The sequence below is a fragment of the Pseudochaenichthys georgianus genome, chromosome 19, assembly GCF_902827115.2.
Source record: "Pseudochaenichthys georgianus chromosome 19, fPseGeo1.2, whole genome shotgun sequence".
NCBI lineage: Eukaryota > Metazoa > Chordata > Actinopteri > Perciformes > Channichthyidae > Pseudochaenichthys > Pseudochaenichthys georgianus.
The window spans coordinates 14,404,492-14,416,589 of record NC_047521.1 but is presented as its reverse complement, the minus strand read 5'-3'; the positions used below and the strand labels follow the sequence as shown (position 1 = coordinate 14,416,589).

The following is a 12,098-nucleotide window of genomic DNA, read 5'->3' as shown; positions in this document are numbered from 1 at the left end:
ATAGATTTTTTTGCTAAGGGATAGTGTCACAACACAGGTTTCTTTGGTCAAATGTCTGGTTGTTTGGTCAAAGAAACATTATTATCATTTCTCAATTAAAGGAATTTGACAAACTGACTCAAATAAAATCATTGAGAGAGAAGTTCTAAAAAAGAAATCCCCCTGATGATTCATACTGATCGACAATGACTCTCCCTCCAGGATTCTGGTTGCAGTTGTACTTACTCCAGCCAAAGAAGGGGGGCAGGCTCCACCCTGCGGAGTAGACCCAGGCAGCAGCCAGGATGCACAGGGCTTTCCTGCGAGACATCCCCCCCAGGGAGGCCAGAGGCCGGGTGATCACTACGTACCGGTCCACTGCAATCACCATCAGTGTTATCATACTGCAGATACCAAACAGCGCTCCGCAAAAGGCGTATATTTCACAACCTTAAGGAAGAGAGGTGAAAGTCAAGAAGTAGTAGAGAGGAAAGACAATCGTGACAGCAGCAAACAGGATACATCTATTTTCTGGCAGATGATAGCTCTTTAAGAGTTTTGGACACATATGTGTTTCATCATGTCAGAGCAGTAACAGATTGTTTGGTATTCTTTGCTAATTACATAGTACAATGATGCTGCATATAAATTATTGATCATTTTCAACGTGCATACAATGCCTAACCAATATGTTGCAGAAATCAGCATTTTCGGCAAGAACAAAAACACTCAATAATCATTTGAGTGTGTAATTACCTCTGACCTGACACATTTAATCACGCCATCAAGTCATTACAAGCAAGAAAGAACAAGACAGAATCAGAAGTGTTTTGCATGTGTTAATAAACTAAAACAAATACCGCTCAGGCGGGTTCATATATATCACAGCCCCTTCATGATCTTCTTTCTGACTGTGTGTTTGACAGCCATTGTTAAATCTCTGAAGAAAATAAAGTCCTGTTTAGCTCCCAGGGAACACCAGGCTTTCTCCAGAGAGAAACAACAATTTAATGTCCTACGACATTTTGTCAAAAAGAAAGTTCACTGCATTTGTGTCTAGTAACTACAGTATAACAAGTGTTTGTAAAACATTGAAAGATCCTGCAATGAGCTGCAATTCATTTTAGGAAAAACTAACCAATCATCAACCAGTTTTAATCAGCACATAAAATCCATAGATGAAGAAAATAAGAAAATAATATTTTTGATGAATCTTTCCGCATTTTTGTCCGGTGTTGAGATTTGACAGGCACTTTTTAAATGATGTCCTCTCATGTTCCCTCTTTTTTTGCAACGGCTTAATGGAAGCTGACTGGAGGATTATAGCCACCATAATGTTTATCTCCATGCACCCACTTCTAAGATTTTCGTGCATGGAAATTAGATTACAAGCGTACAACAAATTGCAGTTTGCATCCAACGAGAAGGTGCATAGAGTAGTAAAGTGCATGAGGTAACAATATATGCATACATTCAACACCTTATTGCTAAAGTGTTCTTGCACGTTAACTCACTCGCTTTATTTCAAATCTCTAAGCGATTTGAAATAGAACCTCTCATAATTACACCACGCTCAAATATTCTATTTCACTCTAAAATACCTCATATTTAAGAAGCTAAGAATGTTATAACTGTCACTCTTTTAACATCTACATCTCACTGCCTGTGTATCTTTTTAAGAGAATAGGCAGAAGAAAAGGGATTTCAAGGTTGGAGAGAGGTTGGTTTGAAGAAGAAAAGGAAAGAGTTGTCTTTCAGTAACAACCATTGAGAATTGAGCTGCAGATCTGACAGCGTTGAAGGTCAGGACAACTGAAGGAAAACGCTGCGCTCCATCAGTGTTTGATCAGTGGATCGCTGTGCTGCTGTTACCACCTCTTCATCTCCATTCCCTCTAGGTTGCATGCCGATGTACTGTATAATGCACCACTGGTACAACATCCTCCAAATGCACTCATAAAACATACAAGCAACATGCATTCTTGCTGGCTTTGTGATCAATGGAATTTTGAGATGCTGCTCAAAAGGGTGAAAGAGAATGGCAGGTTTGTGTGCAGAATCTCAATTGAACTGCGCGTCACACAATAGGGTACGAAACCAATACATGTTCCTTGTGTAAATCCAGTGTGACCATAAATATAACATGTGTGGATTTGTGTGTACATGGTAAATCATAACACTCGTATTTGTAACTCTGCACGGTATTTCAAAAAGATAAGTGTCAAATGTTAAATGCATTTGTTACCTTTCTTTCCAAAGATCCATCGCTTGTGCATGCTGTTAATGAAGAAGATGGGTGTCTGAGTAACACACATCAGCAAGTCTGTGATTGCCAGGTTAATGATGAAAATGTTGGACGATGTCCGTAAACTTCGGCTCCTGAACACAGACACACACACAGCTGTGAAGTGATCCTTAATAAGTCTATACAATAACGTTGTTTACAACAGCAGTAGAAAGCTGTTGTACCTGCAGAAAGCATATATAACCAGGAGGTTTCCCAGCATGCCCGTGATGCCAACGATCAGGATGACAACACCGATGGTGTAGTGAGCGTGGGCGGGGACGTCTACCGTTGGAAATGGGTGGCTTGTAACCATGGGACCCTGGCAACAGGAAAACGGGGGTTAATTTGTGGCATTAAATAATGTTATCAAGTCATGATCAAGAGCAATGTCAGTACAAAAACAATTCAGCTTTTATTGCAGTTATCATAATCTGACAGACGGCACATAATTAAATTAAAAAGGAGAATAAAAACGTAAAATAGATATTGGGATGACAAATTGAAATTGTGAATTAGCCACACCATGTACATGTATGGAAGCATATTGTAGCCATGATGATAAATATATATGTCTGATAAGCTCTTTGTTAATACAAGATTGTTATTTATTTTATTCAAACACAATATATTTTCATATTGATTTATTTTCTTGTTATTACTAGAATGTTACAGGACATTTTTAATTTTAATGTTCACATTATTTCACAAGTAAACATTACTAACTAACCCGTGCAAACTGTCAAAAATGTCAAAAATACCCAAAAATTGTATTAGCTTATTAACAGTTTTTGAGTGACAGTCGACATTGACAACTTTCTAATCACAGAAGCTGAACAATGCTTGGGTCTCAGCTGTGTGCATCACTTTTTAGTTTCCCCGTTTCCGTTGTGTTTGGAGCTTCTTGCAGTTTTTTTTTTATTTTCAGCGTTTCGTATTTGCAGTTTTTTATTTATGCAGAGATTTTAGTAAATGCTGCGCATGTTTCGGAAAGTTGGTGAAGAAGTTTCTTAATTTGAACACGCGTGTTTGTTTTTATTTATTTGCATCGTTTTTGAAACTGCAGCGCGTTTTTCCAAATGGAAATGTTTTTCCATGTTTCATGTCGGCCATCGTAAAAATAGCTCATTAAAACAAGCTGTTGCTGTTATACCATTAATATTAACCGTTTTTCAACAACTTTTCAACTTAACAGGTGATAATATGACAATCTTGTGCTAACCAAAAGTGGCCACAAATTATTTTATATTGCAGCTTAAATGTTTTTATTTAAGAATTACATTTTTAACAATACATTTCATGTTTTTTTCTGCTTTCCATTTCATTTGACAGTAGAACATTTAATTATCGCCTGATGTGTTTATTTACCTTGAATTAATCCTTTAAATTCTGTCTAAAGCCCATAAACACAACAAATACAAATACATTCTCATCAATATTTTAATAGTATTTAAGTATAATATGTAAGCTATTAATAATGCTAGAGTGTACTATTATTATGTTGGAGTGAGTGTTATTATGAGGGTTGCATTTGCAGTTAGATTACTTAAATCAGCATATAATACAAAAGTAACCACTCTGAAGAGTTTATCCTATTTCAATAGCTAAGAAAAGATAGGAGCATTTATTTCACGCTTTATGCTCCAGTAAATTGTAGAGTTCAGAAGGTCATAAAGAGATTGACTTCTTGCAGTGGAATAACTATTGACGGTGCAGCCGGTGCAACGCAGAACCAGAACCGGGAAGGGGCCCATGCAAAAAAAAAAGAGTCTGTCCAATGACCTTGCTCCCTTTCATGTCATGTGATACCTTGCGTGACGAGCGAACCGTTGAATCAACCTGTACTGTACTGTACAGTAGCTAGCAGCAGCAAGTTCGGCAGCATTATAACAAATGTAATAGCTGGCATTTATAATGTACAGCAAACCAAAGCACAAGAGCAGCGCTCAAAAGAGAAAGGACAAGAGAGAACATGGAGATGTAACAGCTAAACTGACAAAATTAGACCGTTTTTTTTGTCATACATCGTCTTCGAAATCGAGCGCTAACGTTAGCAATGTTGACGTGCAGCGGCAGCCGGAGCCGGAGGCTAACGATAGCTCACCTGCCTCACCACCATCATTGCAATCTAGCTCCACATGTGAAGCTGTATTCGTGGCCGTGGCTGTGTCTGGATTTGGCTGTGTCTGGATTTGGCTGTGCCTGGCGGTGGTCCAACAGTTCCCCCAAGGGCCCCAACCGATAGGGGACACTATGGCGCTATTGAGACCCCCGATGCCAAGATCAAAAGCTATATTATAGCAACCGGTCTATGTAGGCCTACCGGACAGAGACAAACATCAAGGAAACAGGTTTAATCCTCTTCTTAGTTCGCTGTGCCGTTGGTAGGATGTGGTGGTCTGAGGCCAGGGCAGGCTGTTGTTGATAGCCTATATATGTGACGCTTCTGAGTGGTTGTGTATGTCTGTGCGTGTGTGAGCGCATCATCGTGTGCTTATGTTTGGGGCGATGAGTAATAATATCTTTTCATGAGTGGAGCAAAGGAATACCATAGTGGAAAAATACTCTTCTTATACTGTGCACTGCTATTGCTAAAATAACTAATGCACAGTAATGTGTAGCAGTAAGTATAAAGAGCAACAAAGTCACTGTAGGGAGGAAGTTGTTGGGTGGGTCTAAAAATGATTGATTTCTTCCACATTTCCACTTGTTTTTATTTTCACCCTAACCACAATTATTTCCTTAACCTAACCAAACAGTTTTCTGCTCACAATGCAAAAACAGATTATTGTGGAGGTACAAAGTAGCACAAAATCTACAAAAAAAAAAAATTGGAAGCAGCAGCATATCAAACTTGTATTCAAAAGGTATGCTGCAGTTAGAAGAGCTTTGGAACAATGCTTATGAGTAGGTCAATAGTCCAAATTGTTAAAGGTCCCATGTCATGGCCATTTCTACTGATCATAATTCCATTGTTGAGGTTTACTAGAACAGATTTATATTGTGCAATTTTCCAAAATCACATTGGTTTCTCATACAGGATCTCTGTATAGTATGTGTGTATTCACTCTCTGTCCTAAACGGCTTGTTGGAGCTCCTTATTTTGAAAACCGGAAGTCCCGCCTCGTTCGACCGGAAGTCCCGCCTCGTTCGACCGGATGTCCCGCCCCCGCTTCCGGCGGATGTCCCGCCCCCGCTTCCGGTTTACAAAATAAAATTTAAATTAAAATAAAAAAAATGAGAAAAATAAAATGCCGTTGTTTTCAATCAATTAATATGCCTAGGATATATGTCCCGCCTCCTAACCACATCCTGTGTGGTTAATCCTGTATACAGTATCGAATGTAACTTACAAATACTTGCAAATAACATGAAATTAATCAAAAGTAAAAGCATCTAAAAAACATATATTTAAACCTCTCTGTTTTTGCAAACAGGACATGACAGGACATGAGGGGAGAAAACATATGGTGAAGGAGGGGGAACACACACACACACACACACACACACACACACACACACACACACACACACACTTTCCCCGCCCCTCACCCCTCTCGCTTTAGGGCTGTTTTAAATAAAAAGCCAGCGTCACTCTTCAATATTTTTCAAGTCGAGAGAAAATGGCCAAGAGACGTCTTGATATGAATTTAATCAGCGAGACACCGGTGACAACTTACAGCCATCCGTTGGGTGCTCCAAATCAAAGTAAAGCATATAAAAAACAGATATTTTAAAAAGTCAGCCTTTTTGTTAAAGGATAGGGGAGGGGAAAACCCCAAACCCCCTATGGAGAAGCCATAAACCCCCTATGGAGAAAAACCTGTGGTAAACAGAGGGAGGTAGGTAATATACTTAAATATATAGAAAGTCAGAGAATATTTATCAGAGGATAACGCATATACATTTGTACAAGTCGGCTATGATGTATTTTATAAGTAACCGAGTTTTCGTACTCAGACCGTTGCAGCAATTTCAAGCAGATCTCTGCGATATGCAGTCGCTGTCCGAATATAATGATGGCTTTAATTATTTGTTAACAGTCATAAATGTATTTAGAAAAACCTGTGCTCAAACATTAAAAAGAAAAAGAAGGGTAAGGTTACCAAAGCTTTTGATACAGTTTTAACACACAGCGAGATCCCTAAAAAGTTACAAACAGACATGAGGGGAGAAAACATATGGTGGAGGAGGGGGAACACACACACACACACACACACACACACACACACACACACACACACACACACACACACACACACACACACACACACACACACTTTCCCCGCCCCTCACCCCCTCTCGCTTTAGAGGCCTACAGCCGAAGATATGCTTCAATCTCCTCTGTCTTGAAGGCATTCTTAAGCACATAAATGTAACATTAGGCTATGCATAAAATAACCAAACGATTATTTCATTAACTAATTTGAACAGTAATTCACATCATCATATCATAACAAAATAAGCTAAGGCAACTACTTGCATTCAGTGACTTGATTTTTTAAATGAAAACCAGGGATATCTTTTGTTTTGCGGTCCATATCTCATTAAAAATATCTAATGTTAGTAACTATTAAAGAAAGAATGGGGACAATTCTGTGTTAATGTAGTTTGACCATTGTAACTGCTGTGCAGACATACTGATAAAATAGGGCTTCTAACTAATTACCTTAAATAAAATCACTAATTAATTAAACCAGTTCAATACGCATTATTCTTATTCTTATCATTCTTTATGAGCGCAGTAACGGTAAGGTATCTAATTACTTATTTATCTAGTATTCCATCACATAATAACAGAGATGGTCAAACTGAAGTAGAGACATGGCAGAAATCCTACAATGAAGCAGGACAGTGAAGGGGAAGTCTCTATTGAAGAGGGTTTTAATAGTTTAAAGATCTTAATGCCCCCTTGATCATATCTTTTTTTAAAAAGACTGTTTCTCTAAAAGGCAGGTTTTGTGATTTTTAAGACTTTTTACAGACACTCGGCAGATTTGTGTGTAATTCTCTTACAAAGGAACAGTAAGTCTCTTACTTTTTTGATAGCGTTTTTTTATATATGACAACTTTACAACTGGTAGAAAGTTAAGTACTTTTTCTGAGCAGATTTTCTTTAAGACTGTGACTCTTAACACACCAACCCCCCGAGAGACAGACATACTCATCCCCTTTTCAACGTATTTTGTTTTTGTCTTTCTCGCTTTTTTTTCCATTATATTTTTGAAAAAAACTACATAGTGATTGCTAGCAAAAATACAACATGCAACTAATACATTATACAATATTACGACTTTTGGCAATATTTTCAACACAATATACTTGTACCCTTTTTTCTTTTTTTGTAGGACTTCAAGATATGTTGCATGTCATGCATAAACACGGTGTCATCTTTCTTGAAACTGACGTGCTGTCCGTTTTACAAACAAGTTATGTTTATGCTTCTTCATCCTCTGAATGTTCCTCCCCCGTCCCTCTTCACAATAACAATCAAGGTGGATCTATGAAATGAAACACCTCTTCCCAAAGCGTGACTACCCTATTGAGGGCATGCGTCTAAGGCAGTAGGGTCTAAATCGATGGGCCAGATATACTAACATGCAGAACGTACGGTATGTTTGAAAAAGACTAACCATTTATCCAGTTCAAGCTGTCTTTAAGATGTGACATCGCGCTCTGACTATTTCCCATAAAATCGTGACAAACTATTACTTGTTCTTACATTTGACCTCTTGCTGCTTGGTTGAAAATGATAGATGAAAAAGAACTTTTTTAAAAAGAGTCAAACCACAAATGTTTTAAGATTGTTACAAAATGTAAAAAATAAAAAAGGTCTGGAGACAAAATTAATTCAGGTGACTCTGGCTTTATTAGGACAACAGACATATAATACAAATGGGTTAGGGGTTAAATATAACCATCGTGGACTTAATAGTCTAACAAAATACTTTTATCTGAATACATTTGTTCTTTTTAAGAGCACTTTTTGAAATTATTTATTTATTATTTCAGTGGAACAATCCAGTGTTTGTTAACATTAACGCTTTCTTCTCTTTTTCTTGTGTTACTAAGATACTTTTAAACACACTTTGGTGTATGCAACACTTGTTCAGATAAAACAAGGTTTTTTCTTTTCTGATAAACTTACATATTTTAGTTATTTTATGTTACCAAGATACTTTGAGATACACCCTGATGTACACAACACTTAACAAAGGGTATAATATGAAGTAGTTGATAAGGAAGGGGTTTTTCTTTAAGGGTGCAAAACTTTAGAACAGGGTAAAATATTCATTAATTTGTATTGAATTGAGTTTTCTTTTTTTGATTTTCAACATACTATATGACTTTTACATATTTCTGACGTACTATACTTTTTTTTGACTTTTTTCTGTAGAATCTTGACAAAACTATTACTTGTTCTTAAATGATGACCTATTGCTGGAGATGAGATGAAAAAGCTACAACGCTTAAAGAACTTTTTTCTAAAAACTCTCAATTCTACACTGACTCCCCCCACTCAACGCAATAAGTCCCACCCCACTCAGCAAATCATCTAAAACGAAGGACCCCATCAAGACGACTGTTGAAAACTAGCCATGGATCTGAGAAAAACCAAGTCTGATGTAGCCTACCCTTATTATCACCAGGATAATGGATATGGGCTTAATGACTGGATGGTACAAAGTAGGGGAGAGGATGTTCCCGAAGAAGAGCTCTCCTCTATATGTAATAGTATTGTAAACGAAACATTTAAAGTGGTCCTGGAATCTTCATTTTTCAGAAACATTCTGTAACATTACCGAAGAAATTACACTTACTCTTTTTCTTGTGTTACCAAGATACTTTTAGATACAGTTTGGTGTCTGAAAACTGAAACTGGTTGAATATAAAGTACTTTATAAGGAATTCGGATTCTTTTAAAGGCAGATTTTGGCTTTTTTTTTCTCTTGCCAAGATACTTTTAGACACACTTTGAGGGATGCAAAACCTTAAAACTAGAAAATGAAGTACAGTCTGATTAGATTTTTTCTTAAAGACTGTTTCTCTAAAAGGTAAGTTTGTGATTTTAACAATTTTCCCTGACACTTGGCAGATTTGTGTGTAATTCTCTCACAAAGGAACTGTAAGATACACTTTTTATGTATGCAAAACCTTAAACTTTTTTTTTTTTTTTGAAAATAAAATACTTTGTCTGAATACATTTTCTTTAAAGGCACTTTTTTTTATTTTAACGCTATTTCAGTGGAAAAATACAGTTTTGTTGACATCAAGGCTTTTTTTTCTCTTTTCTTGTGTTACTAAGATACTTTTAGACACACTTTGATGTATGCAACACTTGTTCAGTTAAACAATGGGGTTTTTTTTCTGATAAACTTACATATTTTAGTTATTTTATGTTACCAAGATACTTTGAGATACACCCTGATGTACGCAACACTTAACAAAGGGTATAATATGAAGTACTTGGTAAGGAAGGGGTTTTTCTTTAAGGGTGCAAAACTTTAGAACAGGGTAAAATATTCATTAAATTGTTTTTTTTTATTTTTATTTTCAACATACTATTTGTACACAATGACTTTTCCATATTTCTGATAAACTATACTTTTTTCCGTAAAATCATGACAAACTATTACTTATTCTTAAATTTCACCTATTGCTGGAGATGAGATGAAAAAGCTACAACGCTTAAAGAACTTTTTTTCTAAAAACTCTCAATTCTATAATTGACTCCCCCATTCAACGCAATGAGCCCCACCCTCCACTCAGCAAATCATCTAAAACGAAGGACCTCACTAAGACGATCGTTGTAAACTAGCCATGGAGCAGAGAAAAGCCAAGACTCCCCCCGCGAGTTGCAGTCAGGAACAGAGTCCACCAGCAACACCACCATGTGGGAAACCCGAATCTTGCAGTACTACTGCTGCTGATGCTACTCCTCGGGTCAAGAAGTCTCGGTTTAGGGACACAGTGAAATCGGAATTGTTTTATATTCTGGAGATGGTGATGTATCGGTACAGAAAATAAATCTGCAAAGAATGCCGACGCAGTAACCCCGACCAGAGGCAACACGATTGTCGGAATGACATGCCCGATTTCTTCTTCAGAAACAATTACAAAGTGTTAATGAAAAGACTTTGGCTCGCCGACTTCGTTGCAGTGATTGACCAGAGTCTTATTGAAAAAGGCATTTGCGAGGATAAACTGAAGATAGGACGCGCTTCGGAAGCCTTTCTGCACAAGCTTGTAAAATGCAGATGCCTCAAGGAGAGACTTGAAATATCCATAGAGAGTTGGATGGAGAAGAAGAAGAAGACTAACAAACAGCAGTCGGATGGAGAAGAAGCCAAGGACTTGTTCAATGCAGTGACTTTTTTCTTTAAGTAAAATAAAAATGGGAAACTACTATGCAAAACGCTCTGTATATATTGATCATAATGTAGTCCTTACCCGTTTAATAAGTGTGATGATGGGGACGATTGAAAACAGAATGAGTAGTGACCCCCGTGTAAGCAGAATGGCTGAAGTTTGTAAACTAGAAGACATTTTGGATATCGTTCGTTCTGGCAGTACTATTCCGGGTCATTGGGAAATGATTGTAAACGAAACATTTAAAGTGGTCCTGGAATCTTCATTTTCCGAAACATTCTGTAACATTATCTCAGAAATGAAACAAACATCAACAGTGTATCATGTGCTCTCATTGTATGCTCTGTTTGTAGATGTAATGCATCTTTGCGTCAAAAACAGCATAGACGTGAATATTTTGACTGAAGTGAAAAAACTCCATCACGATATCTCCAGTAATATGGGGAATTCTAAGCTGGAGACTGTCCTGGGGATGCTACAATCAGTATAACTATTGATTTTGCGTGTGAAAAAAATAAAAAAAGTGTTTTTTTACATCTAAAAACTGTTGTCATCATTATAGCAAGGGGAGCGTGTCTGATACATGTGTATTACAGTCCTTCTTGTTGTGTTTTTCAGTGTTTTCTGTGTGTCTGTACACACAAAGCACACTTCATTATCTACTTTTCAGCTTTTATACACAAAGTGTATCTTTCAGTAACTTTACCAGAGAATTTAAGCATAAATCTGTCAAATGTTCAAAACAGCCTTGTTTCACTGAAATACCCTCAAAAATGACAAACTGCCATTATTACGAAATCTCCTCAAACAGAGTACTTTCTACAGATGAAGCCTTCCCACTCAACCCAATATGTCCCACCCACTCAGCAAATCATATAAAACTAAGGACGACCGTTAAAAACTAGCCATGGATCTGAGAAAAACCAAGTCTGATGTAGCCTGCGCTTATTATCACCAGGATAATGGATATGGGCTTAATGACTGGATGTTACAAAGTAGGGGAGAGGATGTCCCCGAAGAAGAGCTCTCATCTATATCATATCCATGTAAGGTCTTTAGGACAAAAGAGGACCATGATAACATGACATATGAAGAATATCTTTCTTTAAAAGATGGTATTATAGATAACCTTTATAGAAACAGTATATCTCATACCACTCGCCAAGATCGCAAACGACAATTAGCAGAAAAGAATAGAAAAAGAAAAGAAAAAACGAAGAAAAAGAAAAAGCAACATGAAAAGGAGAAGAAAATTAAAAGCAAACGCAGAATGCGAATGAAAAGAAAAGGGACCATAGGACGGAAAACTAAAAAGACAAAAAGAAGGAAGGTGAAAAGAAAAAGAAACAAAGTGAAGAAATTTAAACTAGAGGATGGTGTTGTAGAGCCATTACCGGATCATAATAATCTTATAGATCATCTCCCGCTAACCGACTGCTGCGAATGTGTTGAACAAATACCAAAA

General features: G+C 37.1%; 1 protein-coding gene across 1 annotated transcript in view; it reads right to left on the bottom strand.

Moving 5' to 3' along the window:
* The window catches only part of LOC117464459 (melanopsin-like), a 45,891-nt gene that overhangs the window by 23,410 nt on the left and 10,383 nt on the right, over positions 1-12,098 (bottom strand). Inside the window, exons 2-4 of the mRNA XM_034106906.2 lie at positions 2,449-2,585; positions 2,225-2,358; positions 226-429 (exon numbers count right to left, since the gene is read on the bottom strand). Coding sequence (XP_033962797.2) covers positions 226-429; positions 2,225-2,358; positions 2,449-2,585 — 475 coding nt within the window. The remainder of the gene's footprint in view (positions 1-225; positions 430-2,224; positions 2,359-2,448; positions 2,586-12,098) is intronic.